At 32.8% G+C, this 22569-nt stretch overlaps 3 protein-coding genes across 5 annotated transcripts; all 3 read right to left on the bottom strand.

The window, feature by feature from the left end:
- Positions 1-5813: 5813 nt before the first annotated feature.
- On the bottom strand, positions 5814-7125 carry LOC133810254 (ferredoxin--NADP reductase, embryo isozyme, chloroplastic-like). The gene is made up of 2 exons (XM_062246023.1): positions 6833-7125; positions 5814-6577 (listed from the first exon to the last, which is right to left on the bottom strand). The coding sequence occupies exons 1-2, from the start codon at positions 7076-7078 to the stop codon at positions 5933-5935; spliced, it is 891 nt and encodes a 296-aa protein (XP_062102007.1). The 5' UTR covers positions 7079-7125; the 3' UTR covers positions 5814-5932.
- Positions 7126-10895: 3770 nt separating this feature from the next.
- On the bottom strand, positions 10896-15301 carry LOC133810257 (ferredoxin--NADP reductase, root isozyme, chloroplastic-like). 3 transcript variants are annotated; one of them, XM_062246027.1, is made up of 4 exons: positions 14816-15301; positions 14601-14704; positions 11822-12023; positions 10897-11746 (listed from the first exon to the last, which is right to left on the bottom strand). In XM_062246027.1, the coding sequence occupies exons 3-4, from the start codon at positions 11981-11983 to the stop codon at positions 11084-11086; spliced, it is 825 nt and encodes a 274-aa protein (XP_062102011.1). In that variant the 5' UTR covers positions 11984-12023; positions 14601-14704; positions 14816-15301; the 3' UTR covers positions 10897-11083. The 3 variants fall into 3 exon arrangements, with proteins under 3 accessions (XP_062102010.1, XP_062102012.1, XP_062102011.1); XM_062246026.1 differs by lacking the exons at positions 14601-14704; positions 14816-15301 and having other exon boundaries at positions 10896-11746; positions 11822-12371; XM_062246028.1 differs by lacking the exons at positions 14601-14704; positions 14816-15301 and having other exon boundaries at positions 10896-11746; positions 11921-12366.
- A 1487-nt stretch (positions 15302-16788) lies between these two features.
- On the bottom strand, positions 16789-20622 carry LOC133810261 (UPF0481 protein At3g47200-like). Its single transcript, XM_062246032.1, has 3 exons — positions 20421-20622; positions 18786-18832; positions 16789-18577 (listed from the first exon to the last, which is right to left on the bottom strand). Exon 3 carries the CDS (start codon positions 18562-18564, stop codon positions 16984-16986), a length of 1581 nt encoding a protein of 526 aa, XP_062102016.1. The 5' UTR covers positions 18565-18577; positions 18786-18832; positions 20421-20622; the 3' UTR covers positions 16789-16983.
- Positions 20623-22569: the final 1947 nt, after the last annotated feature.

Here is a 22569-nt window from a genome sequence, read left to right on the forward strand (position 1 = left end):
CAGTGAGTCAACCACTTAAATCCCGATCACCAAGAAAAATTGAAGCATCCATGAACATAGATAGACTACTCAATAAAATTATTTTCAAAAGTAACATTTAGTCATGACTAAAAAATATCTTACTCAAAAATAGTAGATAATTTTTAATTCAATTCATCATAATACATCACCTTTTGTTATAACATAATTTTCTTTTAAATCTTGTTCCTAATCCTGAAATTTCATGGTTAAATAAATTATCTGAAATTTTTAGTTTAAAAATTGTAAGGAGTGTATCAATGTAAATAAAGCCATTTTTTATTTTAAAATTAAAATATGATTAATATTTTAAATTGAGGTACTTGTATAATTTTTGCATATACGATTGATTGAATTTTCCGAGTCACTGAGTTTGATAATGTGAGATTAGGTGACCTAATTAAGATGTCATTTCAACTAATCCATATTTTAGATAACTTATTATACATACATAGAAAAAATATGTTGTGCGTGCGTACGAAACGTCCGCACCTACCTGTGCAGTTCTTTTTCCTGAATTGTGATTGGTTGAAAGTATGAAGTAGTTAATTAAGAAGGTGTGGATGCATGTATTCTACATTATTTCTCATAACTCTTTCCAAGAAAAAGCACGTGTGGCATACCATTTTTCTATTAGTGGGCCATCTTTTGACAGCTAGAACTATTTATTTTATATTTTTTTTTCGCGCATCTAACTCATTCACAGTCATCAGATCAAGAAATCAATATTTTTTTTCTTTTTTCACATCGACGTTTTCCTTTTACTCAGTTCAATCTTACTATGTTCTATCTATCTGCTATAACCCATGATTGTTAGGAGGCTATACTAGAGGTGGGTCACCGTCTCCATCCACCGCTGCCTTTCTCCTACCGTATTTCGAGGTGGTCCGTCCATGGTGGTGAAGGGTTTGTGACTGTGATGGAGTAGACGATCTCAAGCTTGCCTACAGTTTTGCCAAAAAAAAAGTGCTTACTTGGAATATCTAAGTCAAACAAACAATATTCCACCATACAATTATTTGTCAGTAACTTCCCACGATGGAACCTTGCCACCATGCCCTACATCAACTACTCCTTTTGTGAGCTTCTGCGGTCCATTATTGTTCGTGTCCAAGATGTTGAAAGGCAACGCCGAAGCTTCCACCTTCTTAAACGAGCTTGCATAACTAGTCTGCAACAAAATGAACAATCCAAACTTGAAGAAGAAAGATGTTTTCAGCTTACCCTGCATGAGTGAAAATCATGAGTGAGATGAGACTTGGTCAAACAAAGTGAAATAATCTAAGGAAAGAATAGAAAGTAATGTGGAAGACCAACCTGAGAGAGTGTGGAAGACATGGTTGAGATTGAATGGAGAGAGCCAATAATTGAGTGAGTTGAAAAGTAGCTGTATTCTATAAATACACATATATATATATGTATATATATATATGCTGTGGCAGTGATACATTAGAATAATGTAAGATTTCTTGCACGTTTTTATTTTTCTTTTCTGTTTACCTAACTTATTGTAAATAATTGTTTAAGAAAAATATCTCAAATAAAAAGTGTGGAATTATATTCAACAATACATAAGAGATATAAGAATACGAGTTATTCTAATAATCACTAATTAGTTTTCAGATGAAATATTATGCATCTTATTATACATCTCATTCTACTTCTAAATCACTTTCCACATCCTAACATAATATCAAAAGCCAAAGAAAACTCTAATGAGTAAGTATCTCATCCAAATCCAAAAATAGTCCAAAAAGATAGCCAAAAGTGTTACTTGTGATTCGGGGATAGTGAGCCAAAAAAAGTTGTGATCGAGCCGTTCAAGATTGGTGAGCAAAAATAGTCACCATCTTAAGGAGGATGTTAGAGAAAAATATCTCACATGAAAAATATGTTGACACATTCAACAATACATAAAAACATAAATTATGTTACTTATTACTAATTAATTTTGAAATGTAACCTCATGCATCTTATATGCCGTGATACTGATAAGATTTTGCACGTTTTTTTTTTCTTTTCTGTTTACCTAACTTTTACATAATATATGGCTCTAGGATGTTTTGCCTTTTTCTTCATTAATAAAATTTATATTGAAAATGAAATTTGTTCTTGCATTCAAGTTCTTGAGGTCTACAATTTGGGCCCATACAACTAAACTTTAATTTTAGTCACAACATACTACGAAAAAAATCTGTGTTATCAGTTCAAAAATACTTTAGGTAACGCTTGAATCTAAGTTGATTTGGCATTTATTAATTGGTAGATGAATTGATTAAGCTGCTTTTTCATCATAATTGTTTTTCAAATCAACTTATTAAGCTAAGAATTTGGAGATGTCCTAGCTAGGTTAGTTTATATATAGAGTAATATAATAATACGTGCACTTATAATATACACTCAAATATTATATAAAGTAATGTGGTAATTTAATATAACTAATTATATTTATTAAAAATTAAAATTTATTATTTTAAAAGATAAAATAATATCACTAGATATAATTTTTTTTTTTTTTTTTTTTTTGAAAAACAGACGGGGCAGCAGCACCCCAAGCAAACCAACCCAGAAACTACAACCGGTTACAAACAAAGAGAGGCTCTCTCTGCCTCAAGGACAGAATGAGCAGCAAGGGGAAGGACCCCTCTCCAACAAGCTTCCACACCCATGTTTACGGTGTATTTGGCAACACAATGAGCAAGCAAATTTGCTTCTCTACACACAAAACCCACTCCTTTACACAGAGAATTCTGCATCAGCAGCTTGATCTCCATAATGATACCCTCACTGTCATTGCACCAAATCTCCTCCCTGTTCACAGCACAAACAGCGTTCAAACAGTCAGCTTCAATAATAAAAGCCGACCCCCCCAAATCGATGCCCAAGCTCAGCCCCTCTTAATGGCCATCAGTTCTGCGACCACAGGGGCTAAGGGACGCCTCACCAGCCTCGATCTAGCACGCACGAACAGTCCCTCCTGGTTCCTGGCCACCGCCGCACACCCCCAGCAGTCCTTAGTTGAAGACAAGCCAGCATCAACATTGATTTTGACAACATTCAGATCTGGCGGCTTCCACTTGATCTCCTTCCTCTTGGTCTTCCCCACCTCAGAACCTGCAATGGCTCTCACAAAAGAGTCCCATAAATGCAAGCTCCAGTCAATCATCTCCTTTGGTAAAGGATCTCTCTCCCCTCTAATTCCCTTGTTTCTAATATACCAAAGTTGCCATGTAATGACAGAGAACTGCTCAAAATTTTCTCTGTTAAGAACCTTAGCCATATGTTCAATAAAAAACAAAGGGTCCCTTTCCTTACAAAGCTTTATCTCTTTCCAAAAATTTGTGAATTTCCAATATTTTATGCTTTGCTTGCATCTCCACACGGCATGAATGACATCTTCACAGGCACCACTAGAACACCTAGAACAACAATTATCCTGACAAATCTTCCTGCAAAACAAAGAAAAGTTAGTAGGGAGCCACGAGTGGCTCAATTTCCATATAAAGTGTTTGATTTTATGTGCTACTCTCATCTCCCAAATCTTTTTCCAAAGTGCTTTTGTTCTCATAGTGTCTGAACTTTCAGGGTTTTCCAGCAAACTCACGGCTATATGGTACCCAGATCTCACAGAATACTCCCCATTTTTTGTGAAATGCCACATAAGTTTATCTTGTAACTGGTTCTCAGTGCAAGGCAGACCTAAAATCAAGTTTGCATCTTCATGATTAAACAAAGCCTTGACCATACCAACATCCCAAGACCCATCCTCCCTTTTAAGATCAATGACTTTCAAATTATTAGGAAGAAAGGGCTTATCATAAATTCGGAACGAATATGGGCGAGGGATCCAAGGATCATTAATAATATCCACCAAATTCCCATCACCAATCCTCCACCTAGCCCCCTTTTTGATAATCGAGCTTCCCCACACAAGACTACGCCACACACACAAGCTCTTCGCCCCACATTTAGCCTCCAACAAGGAAGAGTTAGGGAAATAGCAAGCCTTCAAAACTCTAGCACAAAGCGAGTCAGAGTTCCTTATAAAACGCCAACATTGCTTTGCCAACATAGCCTGATTAAAAAGGCCCAGGTTCCTAAAACCCAAACCCCCAACATTCTTTGGTTTACACAACTTATCCCACTTGCACCAATGAATTTTCCTCTTCTTCTCCGTTGAACCCCACCAAAATCTAGCAGCCATACCATGAAGTCTGTCAATTATTGACTTAGGGATTTTAAAACAGCTCATCACGTAAGTAGGGATAGCTTGTATAATGGCTTTGATCAGCACCTCCTTCCCAGCCGATGAAAACAACGATCTTTTCCACCCTTTTAGTCTTTTCCAGACCTTATCCTTGATACTGTCAAAGACCTCTCTTTTATTCCTTCCCACAAAAGATGGAAGACCCAGATACTTCCCATGAGCATCAACCATCTTCACCTGTAAAATGTCAATCAACATTCTCCTGTCTGCCAGCTTAACTGTTTTACCAAAACACACTTCCGATTTGAAAATTACTCTAGTAGTTAAACCACACGTTCTTGACTAAAACATCATTTTCACATTATTTGGGGTTTTTATAATAATGTGATAAACGATAAGATTATATGTGATCTATATATACTTTATACAGTACTATTATTTTCATTTTCTCTATGCCCTTTACAGATGTACCCCTCATTAGAATAATGTCAACACCACTGACCCCTCATAATTTTTTGATATTACTTTTCACGCAATCTAAAAAAAAATTAGTATAAAATTCTCATTAATAAATATATATAATTTTAAAAAATTAATTGTTTTACTATATAACTTATTATTTAAAACTAAAACATCTTTCTCAATAAAACATTTCTAGAAAAAAAAAGTAATAATAATAATTAAAAAAAATTAAATTATAATTACTTGTGGGTTAAAAAAAAAATTTAATTTCTCTTGGCACTTTTTGAGAAAAATTCTGCAATACAAAATTACTTATTAGAGTTGTCCCAATTTAAGGGCGTCGAATTGAATGAATTGTCTTAAGTCTCTCATTACTGAGCTAGTTTGATAATTTAAATTAGGTAAATTATAAAACAAAAATTCATCTGAAAAAAATAATAATAAAAAAAAGTAGAGAAACTCTCTGCTGGGTAGTAACATGTAAAATCTACAGTACAACTGCTCAAAAGCGTGTCTTTGGCTGATCACTTCTTTCTAGTAGCCAGCTAGTTTTCCATGGCCCGTCAAAAAAAATTAACTACTATTACCATAAAATACATAAAGATAAAAAAATATATACCAGTACGATCTGTCTAGCCAATGATTGAGCATGTACAACTCAATGAAAATATTGTTTGTTTGACTGAATTAGGTAGGGTTTGAACTTTGAAGAAGAAAATGGGCATGGAGTGAGAGGGAGAGAGAGAGAGATACAGTGCTATATAAACCCCTTTGGATGATCACTCTTTCTCATCAATCAACTCACTCAACAACCCTTTTCTTTCTTTCTTTTCATCTCAGCCATGGCTCTCCTCCTTACTCAGGTTTATCTATTCATTCCTCCTTATGTTTGGTTCAAAGTTTCGGTCTTCTTCAATAGCTTCATTATTAGTAATATTATTGATGCTTTTATGGAGGTGTAAGCATTAAGCAAGCTGTCGAAATTTGGATCAGAAAGACTCATATATATTCCTTTGAACTCTTCATAGTTCACTCGAAGTACATTGAAAATTATTACATGATGGCAGAAAAATAGTTTGCTAATAATCAAGATAAGAAGGGAATTCTTTATGCTTTAAACTTAATGGCTCATATAATATTGGAAAATATGCTTTAAATTGTAATAAGACTTTTTTGCATAAATTATTTATTCCCACGCTCATGTTAATTAACTAAAACTGTGATAGTTATATATATGCATGAATATCAATAATCGTAGACTTGTACGCGCCATTGGTTCTTCTTTATTAGATCATCTTTTATTCCGTCCCACGTATTCTGATTGGCAATACTCCTGAAAACGGCTTCAACCTCATCCACCATGCTCTGAGGCCCAACCAGATATATATAAGCTCCGCTATGAACAACGAGTTGAAATACATAAAAAGATTCACCTTGTCGTTGCAAAATGTCGTTGAAGTATTTGTAGTTGAAGTTTCGTGGGTAGTCCTGCTCGTACTGCTTGAATTCGTCATTGTAAACTCGCGAATCGAGATCGTCCTCCACCCCATAGAACAGCAACACTTGGCCAGCAAATTTGAATAAAGGAATATCCTCTTTGAAGAAATGACGAAGATGGGCTCTGAAGGGAGCAATGGCAGCCCCAGATTTGGCCACAAATATGTGAGTGGCAGTGGGACTGTAATCTCCCAAAAGTGTGGCCTCGAAGGAGGGTCCTACAAGTTGAAGATGATCTCTACGCCTTGCTTTCATGCATAAATACTTCAAGGTCTTGTCATTTTTGTCAAGAGGCACGATTATGGTAGCTGTTTTTCCATTAAAGTAGTCTCCATACCTTGAGGAAGCAGCAAAGACAGTCTTAGGCTCTAGTACATTCGGATCATCGGGATTCTGCATGCATGCAAACAACAATAATGAATATATATACATATGTCACATAGCTAACATTGTTTGAATTAGTATATGTATATGTATATGTATATATATATATATATATATATGAATATTGCCACTGAACGTATCATTATTAGTGCAAGTGCTGCACATTTCAATTTAATAAATATTATAAAATTCGCTAAGCAGTCACGGGTTTGACACTTCATATGGTGTTAATTACCTTAAAGTTCCCAATAACAAGATACTTACGTGACATATAACCATGAAAGCTTGTCCCTCCCAGTAAGACAGATCGCCATGATGATCAAATACGATTTCGTAAACCGTCTTATCAATAACATGACCTGAATTAATCTTCCTTACAGAAAGGAAGGTGGCAGGACAAGGATTCCCATGCGTGTATAAATTTGTGGGAGGCCTGATGGCATTTTCCAGCTCTAAAGGAGCAACCGGAACCCTTCGAACATCAGAAGTATTAGAAAGGATGGGTGCCATAGGCGAAGATAGATGGAAAGAAAGCAACGAACAAAAGAGATATGTATAAGCTAACTTATAATGAAGATAGATGGAAGTATTACTCTTGCATGCATGCGTGTAACACGTTTATACTTTTTTCATTCATTTGTTCACACCATATATAGAATGAAGATTCTTTCTCAAATTATTGTATATTATATTGTGTCTAACCAATATAATTGTGATACTTTGTGTTAAAACCTAACTTATAATAAAAGAGCAGTAGTAATTTTTTATAAATGAATTATTAAATATGAAATTTCACAATTACATTGATTAGATACAATAAGAGACATACTAATTTGATAGAGGATCTTGATTCATACATAGTAGCTTGAGCTGACTTTGCCTGCCTACTTACCTTTGTTAAACCATTGTAAACACTATGAAAAACACATGTTATCACAACTCAATGTTATGAATTGATCGATCATGAGATTAATACAATTTTGTTTTCTAAATGTGAAAGGAAGACTAATATAATTTAACTTTCTCTATTATAATAGCATCCATTCATATGGAAATTTTAGTTTATACCAAATGAGAAACGAATGAAAACAAATTCTGAGTCCTGACTTTGTGTCTTATTCAATGTTTGTTAATAATTAATGTAGTGCTACGCTACAAAAGTTTTAGGTTAGAATGAAATAAGTATAAAAAAATGAAATAAAAAAATTAAATAAATTGAAGAGTGTTGTTATTAGGCACCTCCTATCATGTCTCACAATTGGTTATATCGATACTCTATATTTATTATTAAACTAAGTTGTGTGGGTCTCGAAAATAAATTGTACTAATAAATTGTATGCCGACTTTATATGGGGTGTTGGGCATCATTAATGCTCCTTAGAATTTCTCTAAATTAAATGCGTCGAAATTAAAAATTACAATTCAAGAGTTTTCTACCAAAATTTATTTCTTAGCCACGAGAAGCAAATTGCGTCACCTTATATTAATGAGAACGTGGTTAATAAGAAAGCAAAAAACTTATTTCGGTTTAGGTTTTATTAATTTGTACTTCAGAATTTCTTTAACTTAATTAGTTTATTATTTTAGTTTTGAAAATTGTTAAAGAAGTGAATATATTTACTGAAGCTAAATTGATATTTAAAAAAAAAATTATTTCTAATATTTTGCGAATTGAATTTACATGTTTCTTTATTTATTTTTTTGACAAAAAATGATTCTTTATTTTGATTTCTAAGGTTTAAATTAATTTTCTTAGACTTTAATAAAAATTAACTATTTTAGAAATTAATATAATAGAAATAACTATTGAATATGTACCCCTTGAGTGATTTAATTAAGTCTTGGGACTAGTGTAGATTTTTGCATGATTTTGAAGTTATAATAAACAGTGTACTATGTTTTCGCTTCAAGGATTTTGATTGAATTTTGAATTTTGTTTTCCAATGTGAACAGAAGAGTTCATGAAAATTTTCTTCTATACCAGTCGCAGCTGTACAATGACCAAGACTAGAATAGTAACTACATTATATTTTTGAGGGTTTTGGTCTTCGAAATATAAGGACAACTCATTGCTGACTTGACGCATATATCTCATCCAACCATATTAATTAATGCCAAATGGGAAATGAATACAGGTTGGAAATATATATTGCCAAATGGGAAGAGATTATATGAATTTATTTCTTCACGTACTAAAAAAAAAATTGAGTGTTGTTATTTGGCATCTTAAGGTACCCAGCACTATATAAGGTGACAGATATCACACAATACTTATTATATTCAAATATGTGAGACAGATATTGTCACGACCCAAGCCCTAGGTAGTGACAGATTTATAATATCCATAATTTGGGTGGTCAAATGTCAAACTTTGACCCTTATTGGAAAATAACCATTATAAGTGATCTTTTAGTTTATATTAAATAGTACAAAATTATAATTCGAAAATAAAAGAATAATTCCCATAATTATATATAAAAATATTAGTGAGAAAAGCATGTTCATCGATCATTACACATAGAATGGTAATATTCCTACAGTTATGTAGTTACCAAACAGTTAAATTTAATAAGTTATAAAACACTAAAATACTAATTAGCATCCATCATTCCTCATTCCTAACTATTACATAGCTAATTGCGATTTACGGACCATAAGGTTCCAAATCAAATACATAAATAGTGTTCAAATGATAGGACTATGACACTAAATAGAATTAGGCTCCATCACTAATTCACATTCCACATTCGCATCACAGGATTCTTGGAATGGGAGAAATATAGGGGATGAGCTTATAAAGCCCACTAGGAAAACAACTAATACCATATGACCCAAAAAGTTTAATAAAACCCCTGCATGGTTAGCTTTGAAAACAAAACATACATCATCATGTATAAACGAAAAATAGAGAGAACTCAAATAATCATAAGAGCATAGCTACAAGTGCACATCACACCGTCCACAAGATCCCTAGTTTCCGTTACCCATCATAGAAAAACTGACATCCTAAAACGGGTAGTCGGACCTGATAACCACCACAAGGGGAGGCTCAGAACACTTCATGTATATAGATACTAGGTCTTTACACCTACAGATGAGTGGACACCTGATCTACCTATGATGAAATAGAGACTAGGTCGTGAAACAACAACATGCACACATTATGATCATTAAGGTTCTCATCAGAATAACCACATGCAGGTAACTAGAATAACAAAAGAACATATTCCATTTATTTTAGAAAATTGGGCAGCATAACGACTGCATGTGAATAAAACCCAAAAATCATAACCTCCATAGATAAGTATACAAAAATATATTTGGCACTCAATGCCCTCAGAATAGATAAGAAACCATGCAGATTAAATTTTCAAATTTTCAAACATTTTATAAATCAAACATTTGGAATATGTCTAATGTTATTATATACATATAAAACAAGTTCAAGAACCAAGTTGAGTCCCTATCTCTTTAACATTGTCATCCTCTGTCCAAAGAGACGCTCTTGAGCTTACCGATGATTCTAGTATAATTAATCCAATTAAAATATCACATTTTTTCTACGTGCATCAAATGAGAAAATGATTATCATCATTGCATTCCTTATTCAAAATCGTGTCCAACGACATATAATATGACTATATTTAAAATTTTAAGTTTCGGAACCTCACTCAAGCGGTGCAAAGTGGTAGTTGGTGGTGGCACTGAGCGGTGTACTAGAAACGTCAACGAATATATATATGACATATATCAAAACGACCCTCTCAATGAGTATATCACGAAAGTACAGCTCCTTCGCCCAAATGACCTCCAGTGTCGCCGAAAAATGCTTCCAAATGGGCGGAGTTATTCAAAATCTTGCCGGAGAAAAACGGCAAGTTGACATGGATGACTTAGTGGGCGACATCTCTCTAGCGACGCTGATTCCAACGGTGCCAACCACTCAAAATCTTATGCTTGGGTAAGAATAGTTTATTTCTTATTTAAATTATTTATGTAAAAAGTAATGAATATGTCTCTCGTTGAATTAAAAAAGGATTGTTATTTTAATTATGAAGTTTTTTTAATTAAAAAAGACTACTCATCCTTTGGCAATGAGTTAGTGCCAAATAGGAAATGAACGTCTATAGGTTGGAAATAACTTAATTATAAACCAGTTGAACCGATATTTACAAGACTTTTGTATATCATATATGGTACTTTATATGAAAGTATATACATATACAATCACAAAATATAAAATTAAAAGTGAAAGATCTAGATTAATTGATAATATCCGCTAATTCGATCTGAATGACAAATTTATATGAAAGCTCAAAAGGTACGTAACTTTAACAAACACACGTAAATAGGTACGTAACGTACACTAAAGCTTAATTGTAACACAACGTATCCAAATATCTTTATTTCCCATAATCTCATGATAGTGTAATGATTCAGAGAAAAGGTACACATATATAATTAAGACAGTTTATTTATTTATTTCCGTGATCATAATAATTAATTAAGTGTGAATTAATCATAGATTTCTACGCGCCACTGGTTCTTGCTTACCAGTTCATCTTTTATTTCTGTCCAATTATTCTGACCATTTGTAGAACCGGCAAATCCCCTGAAGACGACTTCAACCTGATCCACCATCTCCTGAGATCCAACCAGGTATATGTAAGCTTCGTTATCAACCAACATATCAAATACCATTTTACCAAGATCTCGATCCAAAATGTCGATGAAAAAGTTATAGTGGAAGTTTTGTGGGTTGTCCTCCTCGTATTGCATGAATTCATCATCGTATAATCGACAGTGGAGATTGTTCCTTGCCCCATAGAACAACCATGCATCGCCAGAAAATTTAAACGTAGGAATATCTTCTTTGAAAAAACGATGGAGGTGGGCTCTGAAGGGAGCAATAGCAGCCCCAGATTTAGCCACAAATATGTGAGTGGCAGCAGCTGGACTAGAATCTCCCAAGAGGGTTTCCGTCAAGGTGGGGCCTACGAGTTGGAGATGATATCCAGACTTTGCGTCGCATAAATATTTGATGGTCTCATCGTCATCCTCATTAGACACACATATGGTAGCTGATCTGCCATTAAAATATTCTCCATACCTAGACGAAGCAGCAAAGATAATCCTACGCCTGCTAACACGCTCTGGTTCGAACGGATTATTAGGGTTCTGCATGTATGCAAATAATAATATTAATTGAATATATATATATGTACATATATATATATATAATAAAATACATACCGGCGGGACCATAACACCGAAGGCTTGTCCCTCCAAGTACATCATAAAGCCACGATGATCAAATACGATTTCGTAAATCTGATGAGAAATTTGCCTAACTGAAAGAATGGTTGCGGTATGAGGTGCCTCAGGCGTGTATAAATTTGTGGGAGGCATAATCATGGCATTTGCGTCTTCCAGCTTTAAAGGACGAACCGGAACCCTTCGAACATCAGTCGTAGCATCATGAAGAATGAGAGCCATGGCGAAGATAGATATATGGAAAGAAAGCAACGACAAAAGATGTATACGTAGCTATATATAGTGAGGAGTTGAGAGAAGAGAAAGATGTGATCCTCCAAAAGACAAAGGGGTTTATATGCATGCATGCATGTTACACGTTGATACTTTTTTCCTAAATTTGTTCACACCATCATAGGTCACTTCGGCTGACGATTTCCGGTAAATTAGTGTGTCTCATGTTGTATGTTGTGTCTAAACAATGTAATTGTAACACTTCATATTAAAATCTAACTTGTTGTGAAAGAACATTAGCAATTTTTTTATAAATGAAATATTAAATATGAAGTGTCACAATTACATTGGTTAAACATAATATGAGACACACTAATTTGACAGGAAATCTTACCTTAAAACGATAAAATCGAAATGTGGACGTCTTAATTAGTTCATCCAATTATCTTATCAGAATGATCAGTATAACGATTTGATCCATCGACCAATTTTGTTTTGTAAATGTTAAAGGAAGATTAATTAATACATTATGCTACTTTAATGTAACTTTTTTTTCTATTTGAATGTGAACCCATTCCTGAGATTGCAAACAAGTCAATATAAATGTACTATTTTTGCATTTATACAAAAATTGATTGTGTAAATCGACATGAGGACATCACATAACTACAAGATTAGTGATGATAATTAATGCCAAATGAGAAATGGTTACATATGTACGTTGAAAATATATATTGCCAAATGGGAATTTATCTTGTCAAGATTATTAATGGGTAATATTGCCCAGTTCAACTACTTTAGTCTCACATATAATTAATATAAGTTATATATATATTAAAGCAATCTGGAAATTATATAAGTATTATTGATCGTTTTATAATATAATAAGAAAGCACTATTGGCGCGCTTATTTGAGAATCTCTACTTTATGTGCTAGAATATTTAATTCACTTCTCACTGTATTTTTTTGTTGACAAGATCCACACTATTTTTGCAATCTTCTTTGATCATATTAAATTAAAATATGTGGAACCATATTAATTAAATTGTATAAATAATATTATGACACCTCTATATTGTGTTGGCACTACAAAAATAATAGATTCTGGAGAAGAAGGCTCCACCGACGACATTTAAATTATCATTGTTGGAGCCTTTTTCATGAAGTATCTTATGATTTTTCCTATTCATAACTAATGCTTTTTCATTAACATTTTTACGGTTTGTAGACAATTTTTTCAAATAGAGGGGCCAATCAACACTATTATAACCCCATTAAAATTACAAGAAAAATTAGATTTTATGACACTTGAAAAACATTATCTAAAAGAATTGAAAACAATTTAGGTAATGCTAATATAGTCCATGTTATTAAATGTCACGACCCGAGCCCTAGGCCGTGGCAGATTTGTAATATCCATAACTTAGGTGGTCAAAGGTCAAACTTTGACCTTCGGTGGAAAATAGTCTTTATAAATGATCCTTTAATTTATTTTAAATATTACTATAATTATAAGTCGAAACAATGGAATAACTCCTATAATTATATATGAAAATATTACGGATAAAAGTAGGATCATTTATCTTAATACATAGAATAATAATATCCCCACAGTTATGTAGTCACCAAATAGTTAAATTTAATAAGTCATAAAATACCCAAAATAATACTTAGCATCCACCATTCCTCATTTCTAACTAGGACATAGCTAATTTAGATGTACAGACCGATAGGTTCCAAATTAATCACATACAATGTTTAAAAGATAGGACTATGGCACTAAACACATTGGCTTCAGCAATAATTCACACTTTTCCACGTTCGCGTCACTAGGCTCCTGGAATGGGAGAGATAGGAGTGAGCTTATAAAGCCCAGTAGGAAAGCAACTAACAACATAGGACTCAAAAGTTCAATAAAAACCCCTGCATGGTTGGCTTTTTAAAACAAAACATACATCATCATGTATAAACCAAAATAGAGAGAAACCACAAATAATCATAAGAGCATAGCTACCAGTACACATCACACCGTCCACTAGACCCCTAGATTCCGTTACCCACCATAGAAAATCTGACATCCTAAACCGGGTAGCCGGACCTGATAACCACCACAATGGGGAGGCTCAGAACACTTCCTGTATACAGATGCTAGGTCTTTACACCTACAGGTGAATGGACACCTGATCTACCTATGATGACATGGAGACTAGGTCGTGAAACAACAACGTGCACCAATCAAGATCACTATGGCTCTCATCGGTAAAACCAAATGCAGGTAAACATGAAAAGAAAGAAACATATTCCCTTTATATTTTAGAAAATTGGGCAGCATAACAGCTACCTTTGAATAAACCCAAAAATCATAACCTGCATAAATAAGTGAACAAAAATATTTATTTGGCACTTAGTGCCCTCAGAACAGATCAGAAAACATGCAGGTTAAGTTTTCAATTTTTCAAACATTTTATAAATATCGAAATTGGAATATGTTGAATGCAATTTGATACGAGTAAAATAAGTCCAAGAGTCTAGTTGAGTCCCTACCTCTTTAAATACTTCCTTAGAATTTAATCCGAGCCCAAAGCAACGCTCCTAAGCTTATCGATGATCTTAGAATGATTTAATCCGATTTTAATATCACGTTTTTCCTACGTGCACCAAATGAGCAAACGATTATCATCATAGCATTCTTTATTCAAAATCGTGTCCAATGACATATAATATGAACATATTTAAAATTTCAAGTTCCGAAACCTTACCCAAGCGGTGCACTATAGCGGTTGGTGGCGGTACCGGAAACGTCGACGAATATATGGATGGCATATATCAAAACGATCCTCTCGATGAGTACATCACGAAAGTACAGCTGCTTCGCCCAAATGACCTTCGGTGTCGCTGGAAAACGCTTCCAAAGGGCGGAGATACCCAAAATCTTGCCGGAGAAAAACAGCGAGTTGGCCGGAATGAATTAGTGGGTTTTGTTCCTCTCTCCACGCTGGTTCCAAGGGTATCAACCACTCATCAAGAGGTGGTCGGAGTTGGCCGAAAAACACAGTCAAAGTTGACGGACCAAAACTTTGACTGGTGATTCCGAACGATTGACGGCGAGTTGGGCGATGCCGCTTGGCAGTTGAGGTCGCCGGAGCAAGGCGAAACTGATGAGCTACCGCGCGTCAAAAATGGTGGCCGGTGGTGGTTGGGTCTAGTGTCTTGCCATCGGTTACCGAGAGAAGAAGAAGAAGAAGAAGAAGGAGAAGGAGAGAGTGCTCGGGAAGAAAAAGGAAAAAGAAAGAAAAAGAAAAGAAAAGAAAAATATGCTCATTGTTAAAACAAGTGGGTCCCACCACTTAAATAATATATATATATATTCTTTCTTTTTTTTTCTTTTCTAAGTCTTCACATTAAAAGTCTTACATACTTTGTCATAATAAAATTTCCATAACAACTTTTCAGTGTTATTATATACATATAATAACTATTTATCAGTATGATAGATATGATGTAGATATAATAACATTAAAGGGTATAAAATTACATTATTACCGGCGGGGCCTTCATCCGCCGGTACTAACACTTATATCGGCGGACTACACTGACCCCACCGGTAATAATGTATTACCGGCGGAAGGATTTTAATAGCGGCGGATCCCTGTCACTAATAATGCTATATATTCGATTGAATCGTCCATCCCTGCCATTTCTCCTCTTCTCTCTAAACTTTTTTTTCCTCTCAGTTCGAGCACCACCACTGTCCGCCCCTCAGTCTGAGCACCACCACCCTCCGCCCCTCTGTCCGAGCACCACCACCACGCCACGCCGGAGTTTCAGACCCTACGCTACACTTTCACCACGGTGGTCTGGTTCGTGCTCAGTTTTCTCTTATCGTCTAAGTTTTTTTTTACATTTTCTGTTCTCAAATTATCAAACTAACCAATGATATTGGTTTCCTATTGAACTTTTCAGGTATATCTCAATATTTTGGAGTGTCTCGTTCCTTTGTTCGAAGTGGCTATTGGACTTTACTGATATTGTTTTGGTTAGTTTTTTTACTACAATTTTTACTTAATAAGTTACATTATTATGCTATGCTTTAAAATTAGTGTGTTGGATGTTGGATTTTTGTATGATTTGGGTTTTTTGTTTATATTATATTGTGTGCTATGGGATTTTTGTGGTTGCTAATATTATGTCATGAAGTATGTTTAACTTGTTTGCATACTCAATATTGAATTAAAACAAAACAATTATTATAGAAATACAAAATAAAAATGAAATATATAGAACTACACACCTCGATTAGAGCCTCTTGATAACTAAATCTTCTTTGGAGAGGAAGATTTATCAAAAAGTAATGTTTGGGGGCAGAGAAATCCATGGAATACTGATTTTGGGCAGAGAGAAAAAGAGTTTTGGGTATTTTGTGTTTCAGACGAAATGAGTTCTGCTAGGGAAGATGACTGATATATAGGACGTCTATCGAGAACATTTGTTCTTGTTAGAAGATCAAAAGTGCTCGGTATATCAACTTAAATGAAAAAAAAATCTGTGAACCTTTAACGCGTTTCTAAAAATGCTTCTACCGAGACATTGAAAATTGTCTACGATATCGTGTTCTCCTTATGTATAACCCCTAATTTTTGTAGTGGGTAATCAGTCTTCTTTGAAAATCGAGTTAAAATAGGACATTAAAACCATTAATTCAAGTAGTTGACAGGGTAACAAGATGCAAGTGTAAAAAAAAAAAAAAGAGTTTAAGTTATTAACCCTTTTATTATATAAGTCGCAAACATTAATGAAATAACAAACAAGAATACATAATTAAAGAAGGCATAGGTTTTTTACCACAACTAAGAAGAACCAACGATCGAACGATGAATAAATACATTACATTACATGAAATATCATATATATAGATAGAGATATTGTTCTAATGGTGTGCCCTGGGATTGATGGTGGAAGAGAAATCTTGCAGCAGTGTCAAATAAGCCGTTACTAAAACAAAGAGTAATGATATTAAAGCCCAGGGGCTACTGAAATATTTACGACGGAATTCAGCTATCAATTTTGGCAGCCTTTTTTCGAAGTGCTTGTCTATTTCAGTTTTGATTTGTATAAAGACGTCTTCCTCACTTTTTAGCAACAAGCAATTAGAGCCCAAGTTATTGAACAAAGAAGCTACTTCATTATCACTACTCAGACGGTGGCGCAGTATGCCAGCTTTCCTTAACTCTTTCACATCTGCTTCATTATCGATTAGCAAATCCATGAAGTGGACATATGAAGTGACCAAATAACAAGCCTTCTTACCACTATCCCTCAGGCGCACCTCATAAGCAACTAGATTCAACAGCTTACGTGCAGTTGAGTTATCCACATTTATTGGAGGAATGATGAGACAACCACCATTTCCAAACCAACGGCGACTGAACGATATGGACCTCATGTTTTCGGAATCGGAGGATTTTATCTGTATCCCTGCTGATTTAAGTTCTTGGACATTTCGAAAAGACATTTTGTTGTCTTGATGCATGCCTTTTAACATATTGCGCATGTGTTCGGGGAGTTCGGGATATTTAATATCCAAAGAACTTAAATAATCCTTATTAGGACCATCAACGTTACCAACATCATCGACCGTGTCATGATCATCAAGCAGTACGGATCGAAGAGCATGAAGAAGATGTATTGGCAATTTTGAAGAACGTTTTAAGGCTTCGACTGCGGATAAGATCCCCTGTACGTTTAAATCGTGGCTCCAGCAGTCTATTGGGGCCATAAGATTGCTCTTTAAAACAAAGATGTAGATGGCATCTAAATACTCATCCTTCTTATCCTTCATCTGCTCCATCAACAAATCAAGTAGTTTAAAGGGAATTTGGTTCTCCAACAAAAACAAATCCTCGTGAATCAAAGCTGCATCAGCATTACTAATCTGCAACTCTGTTAACTCGCCCGTATTGAGAACGTAGCTATGTATGAACTTCAGTACAGCACACCCATCCAAGAACAATAGCCAAACCAGAGAATCATAGTCGTACTCTAAAAGTATCTCCTCCTCAAAAAAACCCTTGATGAGGTTATCTTCGTCGATCTTATCCTTGAATAGTTTAAGAAAACCATCCCATTTATTGCCGCTCTCTTTGATGAATTTAGCTGCCAGATTTATCTTGCGCTGTTTGGATCTATGGAATTGAAATTCAGGAGCAGCACGATGAATTGGACCAATTGACAATGCTCTTGGCTTATAAGAGTCGTCGTTGAACGACTTTTCACTCTGCCGCATAACATCTGCAACACTTTGTATCTTCGTAATATCTGATTCGTTTCTTTCTCTATTGGCCGTGGCAGACGTATCTCCTTGGTTCATCTGTTCGATTAGCATCTTCTGGTCTTCGGATACCCAAATATGGTCATTACGACGAAGAAATTCTTTCACATGATGATCACGTGGCAGCTTAATCTCCTCTATTCTATCAGCAATGTCAATATGTCGTTCTTCGGTAGTCATCTTATTTAAATTTCTTTGCAAGAAATCAAAAACATTAATTAATTTGTAATAAAAATGTTGACACAAAAAATCCCTATTATATTTTAGGCACATGGCCCTAATATTAGGAACTAAATAATACAAAAATTTTGTTGTATTTTATTCATAATAAACTCTACTATTGTATCGACAAATCCAAATCAATATATGTATAATTCGATTTAGGAAATTAAAATAATTACCTTATTTTAGATCCAATATATGGAAGAACAATTCCAAGATTATTTAACTACAAAAACACGTTAATGATAGAATCAGAAGCTGTAATCATGTCTAACTACATAGAAGAATATCATGTAATAAAACCAAGGATCAACAGCAAAATGAAAGAAAGAAAACACATATAATCTTAGCATCAATATCTAACTGTAAAATTTAAATCATAATTTTCAGTGATGATTTCCCTGTAAAATTATTTTTATCATACATTTAGATGTTGTAAATGTGTATTTATAATAAGAATTTTAAAAAGTAGAAACAAGAATTAAGAGTAAAAAATATAAGACAATATGTTTAATTATAGGTATATTTTTTTGTCCTAAAAACAGTTTTTATTTTAATGTATTTTACAAATTAATATTTTTTTACGTCGGCTTTCATTTCACAAATTAAGCTATAATAATATAATTCCAGTTACATTTTTTTCTTTCTAGTTATAAATTTTGTTGTGATCAAAAGTATGATGTTTTTACCTTTTTCCTCCATTAATTCAACTTATTATTATAATTAGTTATATTGGAACTACTTTTTATTTTCTCTTCTCTCTTCTAATATTTTTTTCTAAATATATTATTCATAAAATTGTAGAGCTCTAAAGTTTCTTTTACAAATCCATAAACTTTCGTAAAGTGTAAAATTCTCCATTATTAAAAAAATATGAGAAGAATACTTTGTCCACCTTTATACATTATATTATTCACTAAAATTCCTATCTAATTTAATTTCAATATTCTAAAACAATAAAATTAAAAGAAAAAAAATATTCATTATTTATTTTGTACAATTTTAATTTTAAAAATTTTATATCATAATATATTTTATGAGTTATATTATTGTATTAAGAAATTGAATTTACTGCTTAAAATTATATATATAATTGAAGATACATTTTCAAATAATTAATTAGTGAGAAAGAAAAAGGAAAATATGTCAATATTATTTGAAAATGTGTTAATATTATTACGTTACATTATATTGTATTTATTGTGTAAAATTATAAAATGAAGATATTTATGTCAATTTACAAAAACATATTTATATTTACAAACCATTAATTAAATAGAAAGTAAAAAAGAAGTTCTCATTATTTTATTCTGCTTTTATACATACATATTAGTGAGCTGCTTGAAATAATATATATTATTCTAAAGCAGAAGGTTATATATATATATTACAATTGTTCTATAGTGACTTCACTTTAAGCCTTACCGGTAGGACTTTTAGTATTTATCAACCCGTGAATAGTTTTCAGCGTGATTTTTTTTTATGACTGTGTATATTGTAGTTATTTAGTGAATTCTACAAATTTTCAGAAAATTCCGAATAGTTTACAGTACTGAAAATTAGGTTCAAACATGTTGTTTTCCACGCGCATAAAAAAAATTAGTCACGCGTGCAACAACATGTTTGAACCTAGTTTTCGATATTGTAAACTATTTGAAATTTTCCAGGATGCTCTAAATAGCTACAATATACACGGTCATAAAAAAAATTACGCTGAAAACTGTTCACAGGTCGAGAAATACTAAAAATCCTACCAATAAAGCTTAAAATAAAGATCCTATAAAAAAAATTCCTATATATATTGATGTACGTACCTGGCAAAGAGTTTGAATAATCTAAAGTTGACAACCTCTGATCAGAAGTTACTCGACTCGACTCGAAGTAAGCCCAAAGACGGGAGAGATCGATTTCTGATGTTGGATTAATGAGACGATAGGATGACTGACTATAAATAGACTAACATAAGGTTGAAATAGTAATTATACATATTTCTTTAACATCCAATCACAGTATCACACAACTAATATAAATCATTATTAGAATCAAATTTATTAGTAAAATAAAATTAAAATTTTCACTTACATTTTTATATTAGAATTTTAGGGAATGTCCGTGAAATTATATTTGGGGATGTTTTATACTCCTCCAAAATCTTAAAAAAATTAGAATTATTTACATTGCTTAAAACATAGTTCAAATAATTTATTTGCATGAGTACTTATTTTTTAAAATCAGTATAAAAATACTTGTTTTAAACTCTATTTTTAACACTATAAACTATTTTAAATTTCTTAAAAATTTGCAACAGTGCACATATTATTACACTTTGTATAAACAGTACATAACAACCAACCAAGAATAATATATTAATTATATAAAATTATTACTTTTATTAATTTCACAAAAACGGTTTATTATATTATACATGCTTTAGGACACCATGATTAGATATTTGGAGGAGTTATTAATTCTTATATTTAATGGGGTTTTGTCTCCTAGTGAATATGTGTTTTGCATGGGATAGGTAGGTGTCAATATGAATGGATAATCAGAAAGATGTCATTTTAATTTTTAAATAACTTCTCATAATAGTATCATAAATGTTGATGTTACTATAGTCTTCGTCTTTCCTGATTTTTTTTCTTGTAGCAGCTGGCCTGCTAGTAAAATCAAATTATGTGTATATTTATATGTAGGTGTAGCTGTTTATATATAGATAAGAGATTTGTGATCCAAAATATAGCAGTACTTTATATGGCGAGTAACGTAAGTCGGCAACGGAGCAACCCAACGTCATTAATGTGTTTCATGCAAGATTTAAATAATTTATTATTAAAAAAAATTATAATCATTTGTAAAATAATGATAGAATTATATATATAAAGCATTTTAAATTTAAGTAGTAAAATAAAACTCATTATTTTAGAGAGAAGAAATCATTTGATTGAATTAAACGAGTAGCTAATCAACAAACCATAATGTATGATTTAAACAATTCTTTTGACATAAACATTTAGATCAATCTGCATACATGATTATATAGTGATATAGATATATTATCTAGTGACTTAATTTGGATTCTTTACAGTAAACAATCACTAGTAAGAAATTCCAAACTTTGGTAAGAATGTTATCATATAACAGTTCTGATATTGTTGTATCATGCCGTACTAGTACTAGCAGGAGACAACAGTTCTAATCAAACTTTCATCACATGTACAACTCAGTATAACATCTTGTAATCAGGATGGTCTAATGAGTAACAACCATAGGTATTATGATGATTGGTTCATTTTATTCATATCTGATTTTTTATAAACTTAGCTATAATCAGTTACGATAACAATTAGTTTAGATTTTTTTGTTTAGATTTAATTTTGTTTTCACTTCTGGCTAAGTAATCAGGTATCATGGCGACTGATTTTTTTTAAGATATGTTTTTTTTTTCTTCTAACCTAGTTGTAACTAATTACAATTATGATCAATTTAGATTTTTTTGTTTGGGTCTTATTTTTTTTTGAGGTCTGGCTAAGTAACCAGAAACCATCGCAATTGAAATTGTTTTTTTTTTTTTGCAGACATAGCTGTAACCAGTTACCTTTACGATCAATTTAATTTATTTTTTCTTCTAAATATCACTAAGTAACCAGTTACAATTCAGTTGGTATTTTGATGGCGGTACATTACTAAAAAATCAAAATTATTTTTATAGTTGTAACCAGTTACCACACATCACTAAAAAAATCAACATTGGCACACGATTACTATCACAAAAAAAAAAATCAAAATTATTTTGATAGTGGTAACCAATTACAATGGAAGAAAAGAAGAAGAAATGAGAATAAAAAATATGGTGACGAATGTCTTAGGTTTTTTTTCTTCAAAGAATTATGTAAGACAAATCATTTTATAAAATATGAATGATAAAAAATAATACAAATAGATTAAAATTATAAAAATAAT

Source organism: Humulus lupulus, unplaced genomic scaffold (assembly GCF_963169125.1).
Source record: "Humulus lupulus unplaced genomic scaffold, drHumLupu1.1 SCAFFOLD_43, whole genome shotgun sequence".
Taxonomy (NCBI): Eukaryota; Viridiplantae; Streptophyta; class Magnoliopsida; order Rosales; family Cannabaceae; genus Humulus; species Humulus lupulus.